Source organism: Uranotaenia lowii, chromosome 3 (genome assembly GCF_029784155.1).
Source record: "Uranotaenia lowii strain MFRU-FL chromosome 3, ASM2978415v1, whole genome shotgun sequence".
Taxonomy (NCBI): domain Eukaryota; kingdom Metazoa; phylum Arthropoda; class Insecta; order Diptera; family Culicidae; genus Uranotaenia; species Uranotaenia lowii.
This window is the reverse complement of record NC_073693.1, coordinates 130,299,202-130,311,553: the sequence shown is the minus strand read 5'-3', so window position 1 is coordinate 130,311,553 and position 12,352 is coordinate 130,299,202. Positions and strand designations below refer to the sequence as shown.

Genomic DNA, 12,352 nt, shown 5'->3' with positions numbered 1-12,352 from the left:
ACACTTATATTTTTTCTCGAAGACCGGATCCAAAGTTGAATAACTTGGAGCTGCTTCCAACACCGCTTCCTGCTTCACGAAGATCTCTGGGAACTTTAATCGCGGAAAAACTGCTTAAAAAATACTTTTTGGTGCACGACTTTGACTTGACACTTTGTTTAAATTTGTCTGATCCTATTAAATTGAAATTCAATGTCCTCATCACATTCCATGTCGTGTAATTTTAAGAAATTTCTATTTCCATTACATCACATATGATGTAACGAAAACGAAGCATCACATATGATGGGATTTTCAGTGCGAGTTGAATATTCCACGTCTGTAAACTTCAAAAGACGTGTAAAATTTAAAGACATGTAAAATATTAAAGACGTGTAATATTTAATTCGCACTGAAAATTCCGTCGTATGTGATGCTTCTTTTTATTTACATCATATGTGATGTAAATTTACATCAAATAATCGCGTTCCGTGTCAAGTAATATTTGTGTCATATGAATTCAGTGCTGTTAAGGATTCAACTTTTTTTAATTTGTAAATTTACATCAATAAATCGAGTTCCACGCCATGTAATGATACAGGTTTTCAATTTCAGTGTTGTTAAGGATTCAGATTTTTTTTCTGTGTAGATCAATCCGAAATTCTCCCTGCTTGCGCTGAAAATATTTTTTTCTTTTTTTGCAAATAAAACTGTAAAATGCATGCAGTAGCAAAAAAAAAAGAATGCGCATCATGACCGCGGTCGCGATTGACACTTCGCTCGTTCTATACCTAACCACGACCAGGGGTGCCAAGCAAATTGTTTTGCGTGGACCCTAACAATCGAAGTTTCGGATATTAACGGCGCGTTCGTAAATTGATTTTTTTGGGTGATGCATCAGTCGATTGATTCGTTTGGTAGATGTCAAATCACTTTCCATATGCTTTTGCATACGTTTGTTTGGAATTTACGAACGCCAGCATCGATAAAAAAAATCACTTCGATAGAAAAAATCAATTTACGAACACGCCGTAATTATAACACTTTTTATATAAAAAGAAGAAAAGCCGGAGATTTACATTGTTTTTCATTCGGTGGTTTGCCCATGTGTGAATGTTTAGAATTGCGAGAAAATATATCTAGAGTTTGTTTTGATTAGGTCGTATGAGCCAATGTAAACAAAATTGAGTTTTTAACTGAAAACGATTGATGATCGTGAACTTTATATTTAAAAAAAAACTCATGGTTTTGAATAGTCAATAAAAAAGTTTAAAACCGTTTTGAAATTAGGACGTAAAATAAATTTTCAATAATATACAATTATTTTTTTCATGCAACCTTTTTCGAAATAGGTCCTTAAATTTTTTCGAGTGCATTTGGCTCTTGCGACGTTTTGATTTGCTGCGGGAGCAAAAGGACCCAAGTGACAGCTCGACTTTTTGGTTTTTGCGACGTTGTGCATTTTCGTTGCGTTTACTTTATCAGTGTAGAATTTTCGAGAAATTTCAATTAAAACTCACACGAACACGCAGAAAAATATCTTGTAGAAACAATAATATTTCGATCAAAAATAATAAAAATTTTGGTTGGGAAAAAGCACAAATATAATTGAGATTATATCGACAAAAAATATCGATTTATTTTGAACTTATCGATTTTGTTTAAACAATATAGACCCTTTTTGAAAGTGATTCATAATTTTTAGCAAAATAGCAAAAATTTTGGGTAAAACGTACGAAAGTGTTTTGGTCCAAAACAATTTTTTTTGCGTTTTTAAATAATTAATTCTGTCTGATTGACATAAATGAATTTATTAAATTAAAAATAAAGGATTTTTCTTCAAAAGAAATAAGTTTGCTTGTACTATTTAATCCAAAATTTATTTTTAATTAATGGTTTCACAATATACACTGTGTCTTTTCCTTAATGCTTTCCGCTTCCCGCTCTCCTGTAGGGCTGTTCTTCTGGCAGAAGCGGAATTTTCATAACGATTGCCTACGACCTGCGGAAGTGCGGAACCAGAAACGCAAAGGCCGGTTTCTGTTGGGTCGCGATATCTGAAAACAGAGAGGAAAATATAAGTTCAAATTGATTCGTGAACAAAATCAACCCCGTTTAGCCTGCCTGCCTTTATGGGTAATTTTCTTCGCCCCAGGCGATTCACAAGCGTATTTCGACAGGGTGAAGTCTTTGGAGATATTAGCAACTCACTCACCTTGAATGTATCTGATGTCTTCTGGGACATCTTCGAAATATCGTCCCGCTGGTGAGGCTGCCTCTGATGAAGGCATCGCTTCAAAGCCCGATTCACTCCATCAATCTGCATGCTACCGATGACTGTCCAGCAAGGGGGATTAATGGAATGACCCGCATAAATAAGGATTAAACTATTTCCCTCTATTTGTTGGTTGTCCTGATTCGACGAACCAACTCCACTGCCGTCGGTGTCCATGGTCTGAAATAAAAGAAAATACGGAACTGTTTTGTTGCAATTTTGATAGTAACAAAAATAACTTACCTGCACAAGATTGATTCAGCTGAATCAAATCTGATGTAAAACTTCCGAAGCCCAGGTTTTTGAACCCCGAACGAGCGGGAAATCAATCAAGGGTTTTTGTTCGGGGCGCAAGAAAGAATTTAATGATTTTTTTTTTCTTTTTTCCCAGATGACATTTCATTTATACACGCTTGGCTAATAAAGCATATGTTTCGAATCAAAACCACCCAACTATTCATTAGAAAAATAATAAAATATTTTTTTGTTAAAATGACGCACCCCTCTCCCATACACGATGGCTTGGTTTCGACTATTTTGTAAAAATAACTAAATGTTGGATTCTGTTTTGAATCGAATTTCATTTCAGAACTTGTTACTTCAAATAAGGCTCGACACTAATTTTCGAGAGCAGCCCAACAAACATTTTTGCTGATTAAAAACGCCAATTCTCAGATCGTATGCTGTTTTGAGCTGCTGATTGCTGTTTCAGCTTTCTTGCTGAAGAAAGAAATATTTCAGCGCTGTTTCAGCGTATAAGGAAGTTTTATTTCAGCCAATAGAAAGTAGGGGAAAATTGGCTGAAGAATAACTTGTTCAGCCTTTGTCCAACCATTTTTGACACCTTCAAATTTGACAACCGTCAGCTGTACAAGGGTAGCTTCGAAAGCGTCTTTCAGCAATATCAAACTTTTTGTTATTCATGACGAATCAACATAATTATCTTGTGAATCGTCTAATGATTCGAAATTTCTCATTTTGCATGATAAAATGGCATTGCCGGAAAATTTACATTTTAATTCTCGTAGCCATTTCAATTTCTTCATATGAAATTGACTTTGGTTGAGAAATATTTTGGTCGCTTAAGAGCGACACTTTCCTGTTCCTTCGCAGAATGCATGGTTGGTTCTGCCTTCTGCGGCATGAGACCAACAAGTCGTAGGTTCAAAGTTCGAGACAAGTTCAAATGAAGAAAAAATAACACGGGAGGGGAAAATTAACTGGCAAACATCGGACATACATCGGTCAGCATTCTTTTTGTTTTTTTTTTGTTGCTCCGTCAATTGACGTTTCATGTGGTTTCATGTCATCTTCGCTGATTAATTTCTCCAGATCTCGATGTTTAAGGGCTGAACAGCAGCTTCTCTCTGAATTTGGGTTGCCTTCTTTCAGCAAGATAGCTGATTTAAAATTAGAACTAAACAATGTTTCAGCGGTTGTTCAGCAAAAAATGTTTGTTGGGAGTGTTTATTACAGCAGCTTCAAAGCTAGAATACAGTATGTTTTAGTACAAATTTACATTTTTGAATTCGATCACACTTACATTTTAGTGCGAGAAGGTTGCCTACGCTAAACTACTCGTTTTCGATTCCGAGTCCGGATGACGATATTACTAAACATAAAACATTAAACTATTAAGATCGAATTTCACTTTCAGTCAAAAAGTAAAAAGAACTTACGGTCAGCAATGCTCTAAATTCTGTCAAACTATTTCTCGAGTGCTGTCGAAATCGACTGGTATCGGAACGGTATCACTGTTTGAAAATCAATAATTAACATAAACCTATCGTAACAATCAAGACAACTTACGTTTAACGAAGCACAGTGAAGCTATATGGCAAAGTATCGATTGCCTATAAATCGAGTGGGTTCGGAATGGTGGGATCAGGTTGGTCAAATCGGGAAATTGTTGCACATCAACCAGTGATACTTTTCCTGCGGGAAATCACGGAAAATAACTAGAATTTCACGGCAAACTAACTATCACTTCTCAATAGACGCTAAACAAGACGCGCACAAAGCCGGGGAAATAAACAAGATGGTTATCCCAACAAGAAAAAAGGTCGTCATACACGGTGCTGGTTGTTGACAACCTAACCAATGCTGCCAGTGGTGCCGACATCCTCCCCCGGGTGCATCTCAGCCGTCCCTGAGACTGCACTGTTTTGACCATTTCCGCTACTCACGTCCAGTCGTGCTAGGTAATGGACCGCTCGCTTCAACACACCATTCGCCGTCTCCACCACTGCTGTACGGGCCTGGCCATCGGATCCGACGAATATCTCCACCACACGTCCTCGTACCCAACCGTTGCGGGTCCGTGGGTCCGCGATCAATACCAAGCTGCCAACTTCAACCGGTTCTGCGTCTTGGAACCACTTGTCCTGCCGCCGTAAGATAGGAAGGTACTCCTTCGTCCAGCGTCTCCAGAAGGTATCGAGTTCCCGTTGAATAAGACCCCATGTTTCCCGAAGGTTCCGTTGTTTTGCAATTGGAACTGCGGGCTGTTTAATACCGTTGGAACTCCCCAACAAAAAGTGGTTCGGAGTAAGTGCTTCAAATTCAGCGGAATCTAGAGGAAGGTAGGTCAGAGGCCTTGAATTAATTATGCTTTCAGCCTCCACTATCAAAGTATTAAGCCCCTCGTCGTCTAGTTTACCCTCTGAGTACCCATCTTCAATTGCCACCTTGACAGATCTCACCAGTCTTTCCCACACGCCCCCCATGTGTGGTGCCCCCGGAGGATTGAACTTCCACTTAGTATCGGCATTCGTGAAAGTGTTGGATAGTCCTTGGTTGATCTGCTGCTGAAGTATTCTTGACGCCCCAACGAAGTTCGTCCCGTTGTCGCTGAAGAATATAGCCGGTGCACCGCGGCGTCCCACAAACCGTCTGACTGCAAGGATACAGGAAGATGTGGAGAGTGAGGACACCGCCTCAAAATGCACGGCTCGCACGGTCATGCAGGTAAAGACCGCTATCCACCTCTTCACGTTTGACCGACCAATTTTGACGAGAAGTGGGCCAAAATAATCCAACCCCGTGTAGGTAAACGGGCGCTCTCGTTCAGCTAGCCTAGCTGGCGGTAATGGAGCCATCGGAGGGATGGACGGTTTAGCTTTCCGGATTCTACAGGTCATACAGCTTCGGCTAATGCGTCGAGTAAAGGTACGGAGGCCAGAGATGGAATACAGCTGCCTAACCTCGTTGACGACGGTTTCGGAGTTTGCATGGTTGTAGCGTCGGTGATAATAATCCACGATCAACATCGTCACACGGTGCTTCTGCGGTAAAATTACCGGGAAACGGACGTCATAGGGAGCTGATTTCGACTCACGAATTCTGCTATTCTCCCGGAGCACACCGTTTTCGTCGAGGAATGGTACAAGTCGTCTGATCGGGCTCTTTTCCGGAACGTTTTCGCCTCGCTGTAGGGCAGCGATCTCCCCCGGGTAGACTTCCAGCTGGACTTGTTTGTAGATGGTTTCCATAGCCGCTGTCAGCTCTGGTTGTTCGAGGATTTCAAGGCTTTCAGAAGATTTGTAGAAACGGCGAGAAAGACGGAGAATGTAGGCAACTGTTCGGTAAAGCCGCTCCCACTTTGAGAAAGGACTGAAGTCGATCACGGGTTGATGAACTCGATGTATAAGTACAGTCGCTCGTTTCTCTTCGTCAGTTGTCTGAACATTCGTCGACGATCCTGGCCAGTTTTCCTCCGATAATCGTAGAAACTCGGGTCCGCTAAACCACAACGCATCTTCCTTGAAATAGGGTCCACATCCCCATTTGGTAGCTTCGTCAGCAGGATTCAGTTTAGACGGTACCCACCGCCAATCCGCAGCCGTAGTGTGTTCCAGGATCTCGCCTATCCGGTGTGCCACGAACGGTCGATAGTTCCTTGGGTCTGCGTTTATCCACGACTGGGCAGTTCGGGAATCGGTCCAAAGTACGTATCTCGTTATGGGAATGCCAATGTGTTGTAGAATGAAGATCAGCAATCGAGTTCCCAACACGCAGCTCTGCAATTCCAATCTGGGAATCGACATCGGCTTGAGTGGTGCCACTTTCGCCTTCCCGGACACTAGTTGACACTCCGCTGTTCCATCTGGCCTGATAATTCGGATGTAAGCCGCACAGGAGTAGGCTACTTCACTGGCGTCCACGAAGATGTGGATTTCTGCATTTTTATAGGTTTCAACTCTCGCGTCAGAAAAGTAGCAGCGCGCTAGCCGTACGTTATCGATGAAATCTATCATACGGGTCCACTCTAACCACCGCTCGAAGACAGCGTCGTTAACTGCTTCATCCCATCCGCTTCCCGCTCGCCACAAGTCCTGGATGAGCACTTTACCGTGTATTAGAAACGGTGCCAACAGGCCCAGCGGGTCAAAGAGAGTCATGACGCACCTCAAAATCTGTCTCTTGGTTGGCCTGGATTCAGTTCGAAGAAGTTCCCTCACTTCGACGCTCATTTGGGTCGAGAATCCGAGTTCGTCTGTTGACGGTCTCCACAGCATGCCCAACACTCTTGCAACTTTTTCCTCGGTTATCCAGTTCAGGGTTTTGTCTTCGTTATTTTCTGCTACGCCGAGATGTTCAAGAACTGCAGTACTGTTCGATCTCCAATTATGCAGAATAAACCCACCGTTGCGCTGTACTGTTCGAAGGTCTGCAGCTACGCTCTTGGCCTCTTCTTCATCTCCGAAGCTCTCGAAGTAGTCATCGACGTAAGTTCGAGTGCTGATTGATCTTGCCGCCTTGGGAAACTGCTTCTCGTGCTGTTTCGCGTTCAGTTTTTGCACGTATTGTGCCGAGGCGGGCGAGCATGTGGCCCCGAACGTTGCCACGTCCATAAGGTAGATGTCCGGTTTTTGACTGGGATCCGAGCGCCACAGAAACCGTTGAGAGTTCTTATCCGCTGGCCTTATCTGGATCTGGTGGAACATCTCCTTGATGTCACTGCTAACGGCTATTCGGTACAATCGAAACTGGAAAAGCACTCCTAGTAACGACGACAGCTGATCTGGTCCCTTCAACAATTGGCTGTTGAGTGAAACGCCATCGACTTTGGCCGCCGCATCCCAAATGACTCGTACCTTCTCCGGCTTCTTAGGGTTTATCACCGCTCCTAGCGGCAGGTACCAGATTCGGTTCCTATCTGCAGTCTGTAGCTCTTTCGGAGTTGCCTTGTGCGCATATCCTTTGGCGACATATTCAAGAACTTGCTTATGGAGATTTTCTTTCAGCCTTTCGTCACGATACATTCTTCTTTCTAGACATTCCAAGCGCCGCTTGGCCATGCCGTAGCTATCCGGGAGGACAACGTCGTCTTGTGCCCATAGTAGTCCTGTCTCGAAGCGATCGCCAACACGTTTCGTGGTCTTCTCCAGAATCGCTAGCGCTCGATTATCCTCCTCTGTCTGCGGCTTCGATATCGCTGCTCCAACATCATCGATAATAAACATCTGTTTCACTAGAATGTTGAGCGATTCATCTGCTTCACACTTGCAGCTGTGAAAGTTGAAGGATGTACTGCTGCTTCCGCTACGCCGACCATACACGCACCATCCAAGACGTGTTTTTGTCGCAATAGGTCCGGATCCATCACCTTCTCTCGTTTTCAAAGGTACCGCCAGACGAAGATTGTCAATCCCGATAAGAATCTGCGGCTCGGCGTTACTGTAGCTGGCCAACGGAACTCCACGGAGGTATTTGTACTTCAACGCTGCCGCCTCCGCCTGGAAACTCTGCTTCGTTAAGTTCAGACATCCCACCGTCCGAGCGTTCGATAAGATGTACCGCTTCTCTTTATCGGGACCCGAAATCTCGAAGCTGACGATGCGTGAATCGTGCTCCACTCGCGACGCATTCCCTGTCCAGCGTAAGCAGAGAGGTTGAAGACTTCCACCCAATCCCAGCTGTTTCGCTAGTCCGTCCTCTACGAGCGTCAAATCCGATCCCTCATCTAGGAACGCAAAAGTATCTACCGTCCCAGACTTTCCGTATACCGTAACAGGCACAATACGGAAGAGTGTTCCTGAATCTTGGAAGCGGTGAGTGTGGTTCTCAGCAGTCTCTGTTGAGCTTTTTTCCGGCGAAGAATGTAGTAACGGATTATGTCGATATTTACAGCCAACGATGTCACACTTGATGCCGCTTCTGCAAGGGCGCCTACCGTGGTTGCACAAGCACGAAAAACAAAGATGCCGTTCACGAATGAGTTTCCAACGCTCGGATACCGAAAGGGCCTTGAACTTGTAACAATCCCTAACACGATGACCGTTCTTCCCACAGCAAACACATTCCAAGACTTCGGAGTTCTTCTGCTTCTCCGCCTGCGCTTCCACCTTATTCTTCCCTGGATCATGCTGCTCGGGCGATGAATTGTGAGAGTTCACAAACCCTCTAGACTTGCTGGGCTTCTCACGGTTGGCTGTCTTATGCTGCTCAGGTTTGAATGGAATAACACTCGCTGCATCCCGGACAATCCCGGCCATGTAATCTCCGAAGATCTTCAAGTTCACCACCGACAGGTTACGACGATAGGTAGCCCACTGCAGTTTCTGATCATCCGGTAATTTGGCAATCAACTCTTGAAGCAGTTGAGGATTGCACAACTGGTCATACTCATTGGCTGCCTCGATGTGGTGACACAGCGCTTGCACGGCTGTTCCGAACTCCATCAATCCTTCCAGCTTGTCGACTCGATGTACCGGAATCGCTCGCACCTTCTGCAACAGGTTGTTGATCAACAGGTCTGGCCTCCCATACCGCAACCGCAACGTTTCGATCACATGAGGTATTGTGGCCGGAAGAACTAAACTACTCCTCACCACCTCCAAAGCTTGTCCCTTCAAGCACCGTTGTAAACGCAGCATGTTTTCGCCATTTGAGAAACCGCACACCGCCGTTGTGTAATCGTAGTTTGCGATGAATATCGGCCACTCCGCTGGATCACCGGAAAAGTGAGGCAAATCCCGTGAAAACGACTGCCTGGCTGCTAACTGCTGGGGCGTCAAGCTCGTCGGCGCACCGAAATCGTTCCTTGGAATACACTGAACTCTGGTTCCATCACTTCGCGGGATTGACTGGGGCAAAACGTGTTCATTTGACTGGGAGGTTTGGTGGATTTGTGTTGGCTGACACGTCGTAATGGGCAAAGACGTCAAAGGTGGCAAAGAAGGAATAGTTGGTACAAAATTATGTTGCTTAGCATGAGGCACCAAATTGGGCAGCGGATGCGTTAGCTGTTCATGCATAAATTGCTGCGGCACTCCTGGTTGTGAGGGCAAAGGTTGTGCTATTGTTCGTGCGGAAGGCTGATACGCAATTTTTGGGGGAACATCTGCAAAACTAGACACGGACTGCTGAACCATCTCTGTCAATGGACTAGGATTTTCAAAAAAATGTTGCCGATGTGCAGTCTCCGCGTTAAAAAATGTAGATTGATAGTGGGGTTCAAAATTGATCATATTTGTATGGGTGGAGCGCGCGACCATATTGCGCTGCTGCTCTAAAATGTGGGGTTCTGGGGGCGCGACATGGTTTCGCTGCTGCCCAATTATCAAGGCTGATTCATATGTTGTGGGGTTTTTAATATTTGTAGCATAATCAAAGGCTTGACACTTACCAAGTGGTCCAATACTTTCCTCTAACTCAGGAGCTTCGATGGTTACCGATTTCCTTTTCGGCACTATCCCGGTGAGTGACGTCAAAGCATGTTGACCTGTCTGCTTGGCTGCCATGTTGCTACTTGCTGCCGGTAGTGCGAGCTGTCGCCGCTCAGAACCCGGCTGGGCACCTACCGGAAGAACGTCGTTCGTTCCCCCAGTCGTCAAAGTTGAAAACAATTCTTCGCACTGCTGAAGTTGGTTCCGAAGACTCATCAGCTGTGCTTGCGTCGGTTGGTGCTCATTTGCACACTGTTGAATTTGTCGCTGCATCGCCACGAAGCATTGTGACATTCCGTCTCGCAACGCCGCAGCATCCGCAGCTGTTGGATGAGCAGGTTCGCCACCCACTGCACCAGCAATTGGGTCCACGTGTGCCACCCACTCTGCCGTTCGTTGTTTGCCATGTTCCCTCCGGTTAGAACTGGTTTCCTTCATCAGCGCATCCTGCTCGTCCAGGAAACGTTGGCGCATATCCAGCGCCACTCGCTGGAGCTCGAGTTCCTGTCGTTCACGCATCCGGCGCAACGAATCCGCTCGGCTGGATACGGATATCTTGCTGTTAACGCTAGGGGCTTTCTTCCGGAGGATACAGTTCCGGCATTCCCAATCCCGGTCCTCTATTGATGCGCCAACACCAGCACAGCCATAGTGCCACCAGGTTGAGCAAGTATCGCATTGGCACATGTCATCAAACGACTCCGATTTGTCGCAAACCTGGCAGTTGGTCAGCTTAGAGTCGTCTACCTTCGATGCACGCGATTTTCTCGAAGTTCTTCTTCGTCGACCATCATCTTTTCCGACACCACTCATCATTTTAGATAAAATCTTTGAAGAATGTTACTTCAAATAAGGCTCGACACTAATTTTCGAGAGCAGTGTTTATTACAGCAGCTTCAAAGCTAGAATACAGTATGTTTTAGTACAAATTTACATTTTTGAATTCGATCACACTTACATTTTAGTGCGAGAAGGTTGCCTACGCTAAACTACTCGTTTTCGATTCCGAGTCCGGATGACGATATTACTAAACATAAAACATTAAACTATTAAGATCGAATTTCACTTTCAGTCAAAAAGTAAAAAGAACTTACGGTCAGCAATGCTCTAAATTCTGTCAAACTATTTCTCGAGTGCTGCCGAAATCGACTGGTATCGGAACGGTATCACTGTTTGAAAATCAATAATTAACATAAACCTATCGTAACAATCAAGACAACTTACGTTTAACGAAGCACAGTGAAGCTATATGGCAAAGTATCGATTGCCTATAAATCGAGTGGGTTCGGAATGGTGGGATCAGGTTGGTCAAATCGGGAAATTGTTGCACATCAACCAGTGATACTTTTCCTGCGGGAAATCACGGAAAATAACTAGAATTTCACGGCAAACTAACTATCACTTCTCAATAGACGCTAAACAAGACGCGCACAAAGCCGGGGAAATAAACAAGATGGTTATCCCAACAAGAAAAAAGGTCGTCATACACGGTGCTGGTTGTTGACAACCTAACCAATGCTGCCAGTGGTGCCGACAGAACTACTCACTAAAAGTGCATTGATACTACAAAATTGAATAACAAAACGTTTTGTTGAATCGACTCCCCGTTCTTTTTCTGCGTGAATGGATTAAATAAGTTGTGTGGTAAGTGACCATTTAAGGTATCTTCAAGGTGTAATTAAAATTTTCCTTTTTTAATACGTAGGTATAGTCCATGACGACACATTTATTTGGTTGGGGCATTGGAAAAATTACAATAGCTGAAGAAAATGCTCAGGCGAGGATATTTAATCTGGATTGAACGCACTGACCATTGACCAAAGAAGAAATCGGCCTAATTGATGTGAGCAAAGCTCAAATAAATCACCTAGCTTCCAGAAACGTTTTAAAAACAGGTCACCGCAATCCACAATAAGAATGAACTATTATTGGGGAAATAATTGAGTGCTAGGAAGAAAAAAAAAATTTAAGCCGCTGGTGTAATAGTTATTTAAAAGTGTGAAAGTTTTACCAAAGCCAGGTCAATGAAAACTTGGCGTTGTGAATGAACTGTATCCTTCGTTATAAGAGGAGGCCGACCACTATATAGTAGATGATCCGGTACAGGCCGATGACAAAGCAACGGATTTCCTTCTGAACAACATGAGTCACGAGCCTCTATCGTACAGATCAAGCAGTGACATGGACAGGGTAAGATCACTGGAAGTTCAGGTTTCCGGTCATGCTATTTTTTCAAACACGTTTAAGGATTGTAGCAGATCTGAATAAGGCTTCCAAGGCGACTGTCGGAAAGGATTCGTGGAGCAGCTTCTTGATGCCGAAAGGGTATAGCCAAGACAAATTTGTAATTTGTAATTTATTAACTTTAACGCAGCCTGTCGGTTACAATTAACTATTAGTTCATATTAAGGAATTTTGATGTACCAAT

General features: G+C 44.1%; 1 protein-coding gene across 1 annotated transcript; it reads right to left on the bottom strand.

The window, feature by feature from the left end:
• Positions 1–3,961: 3,961 nt before the first annotated feature.
• LOC129752608 (uncharacterized) lies at positions 3,962–10,740 on the bottom strand. The gene is made up of 4 exons (XM_055748383.1): positions 9,885–10,740; positions 4,353–9,632; positions 4,064–4,189; positions 3,962–4,008 (listed from the first exon to the last, which is right to left on the bottom strand). The coding sequence occupies exons 1-4, from the start codon at positions 10,738–10,740 to the stop codon at positions 3,962–3,964; spliced, it is 6,309 nt and encodes a 2,102-aa protein (XP_055604358.1).
• Between the last annotated feature and the right edge of the window lie 1,612 nt (positions 10,741–12,352).

Bases quoted from the DNA above. Each gene is read 5' to 3' on its own strand.
- LOC129752608 (XM_055748383.1), bottom strand. From the start codon at position 10,740: ATGATGAGTGGTGTCGGAAAAGATGATGGTCGACGAAGAAGAACTTCG. The intron at 4,190-4,352 runs GTTAGGTTGTCA...GATTTCCCGCAG, and splicing joins CGGCACCACTGGCAGCATTG to GAAAAGTATCACTGGTTGAT. The intron at 4,009-4,063 runs GTAAGTTGTCTT...ATTTTCAAACAG, and splicing joins TTCACTGTGCTTCGTTAAAC to TGATACCGTTCCGATACCAG.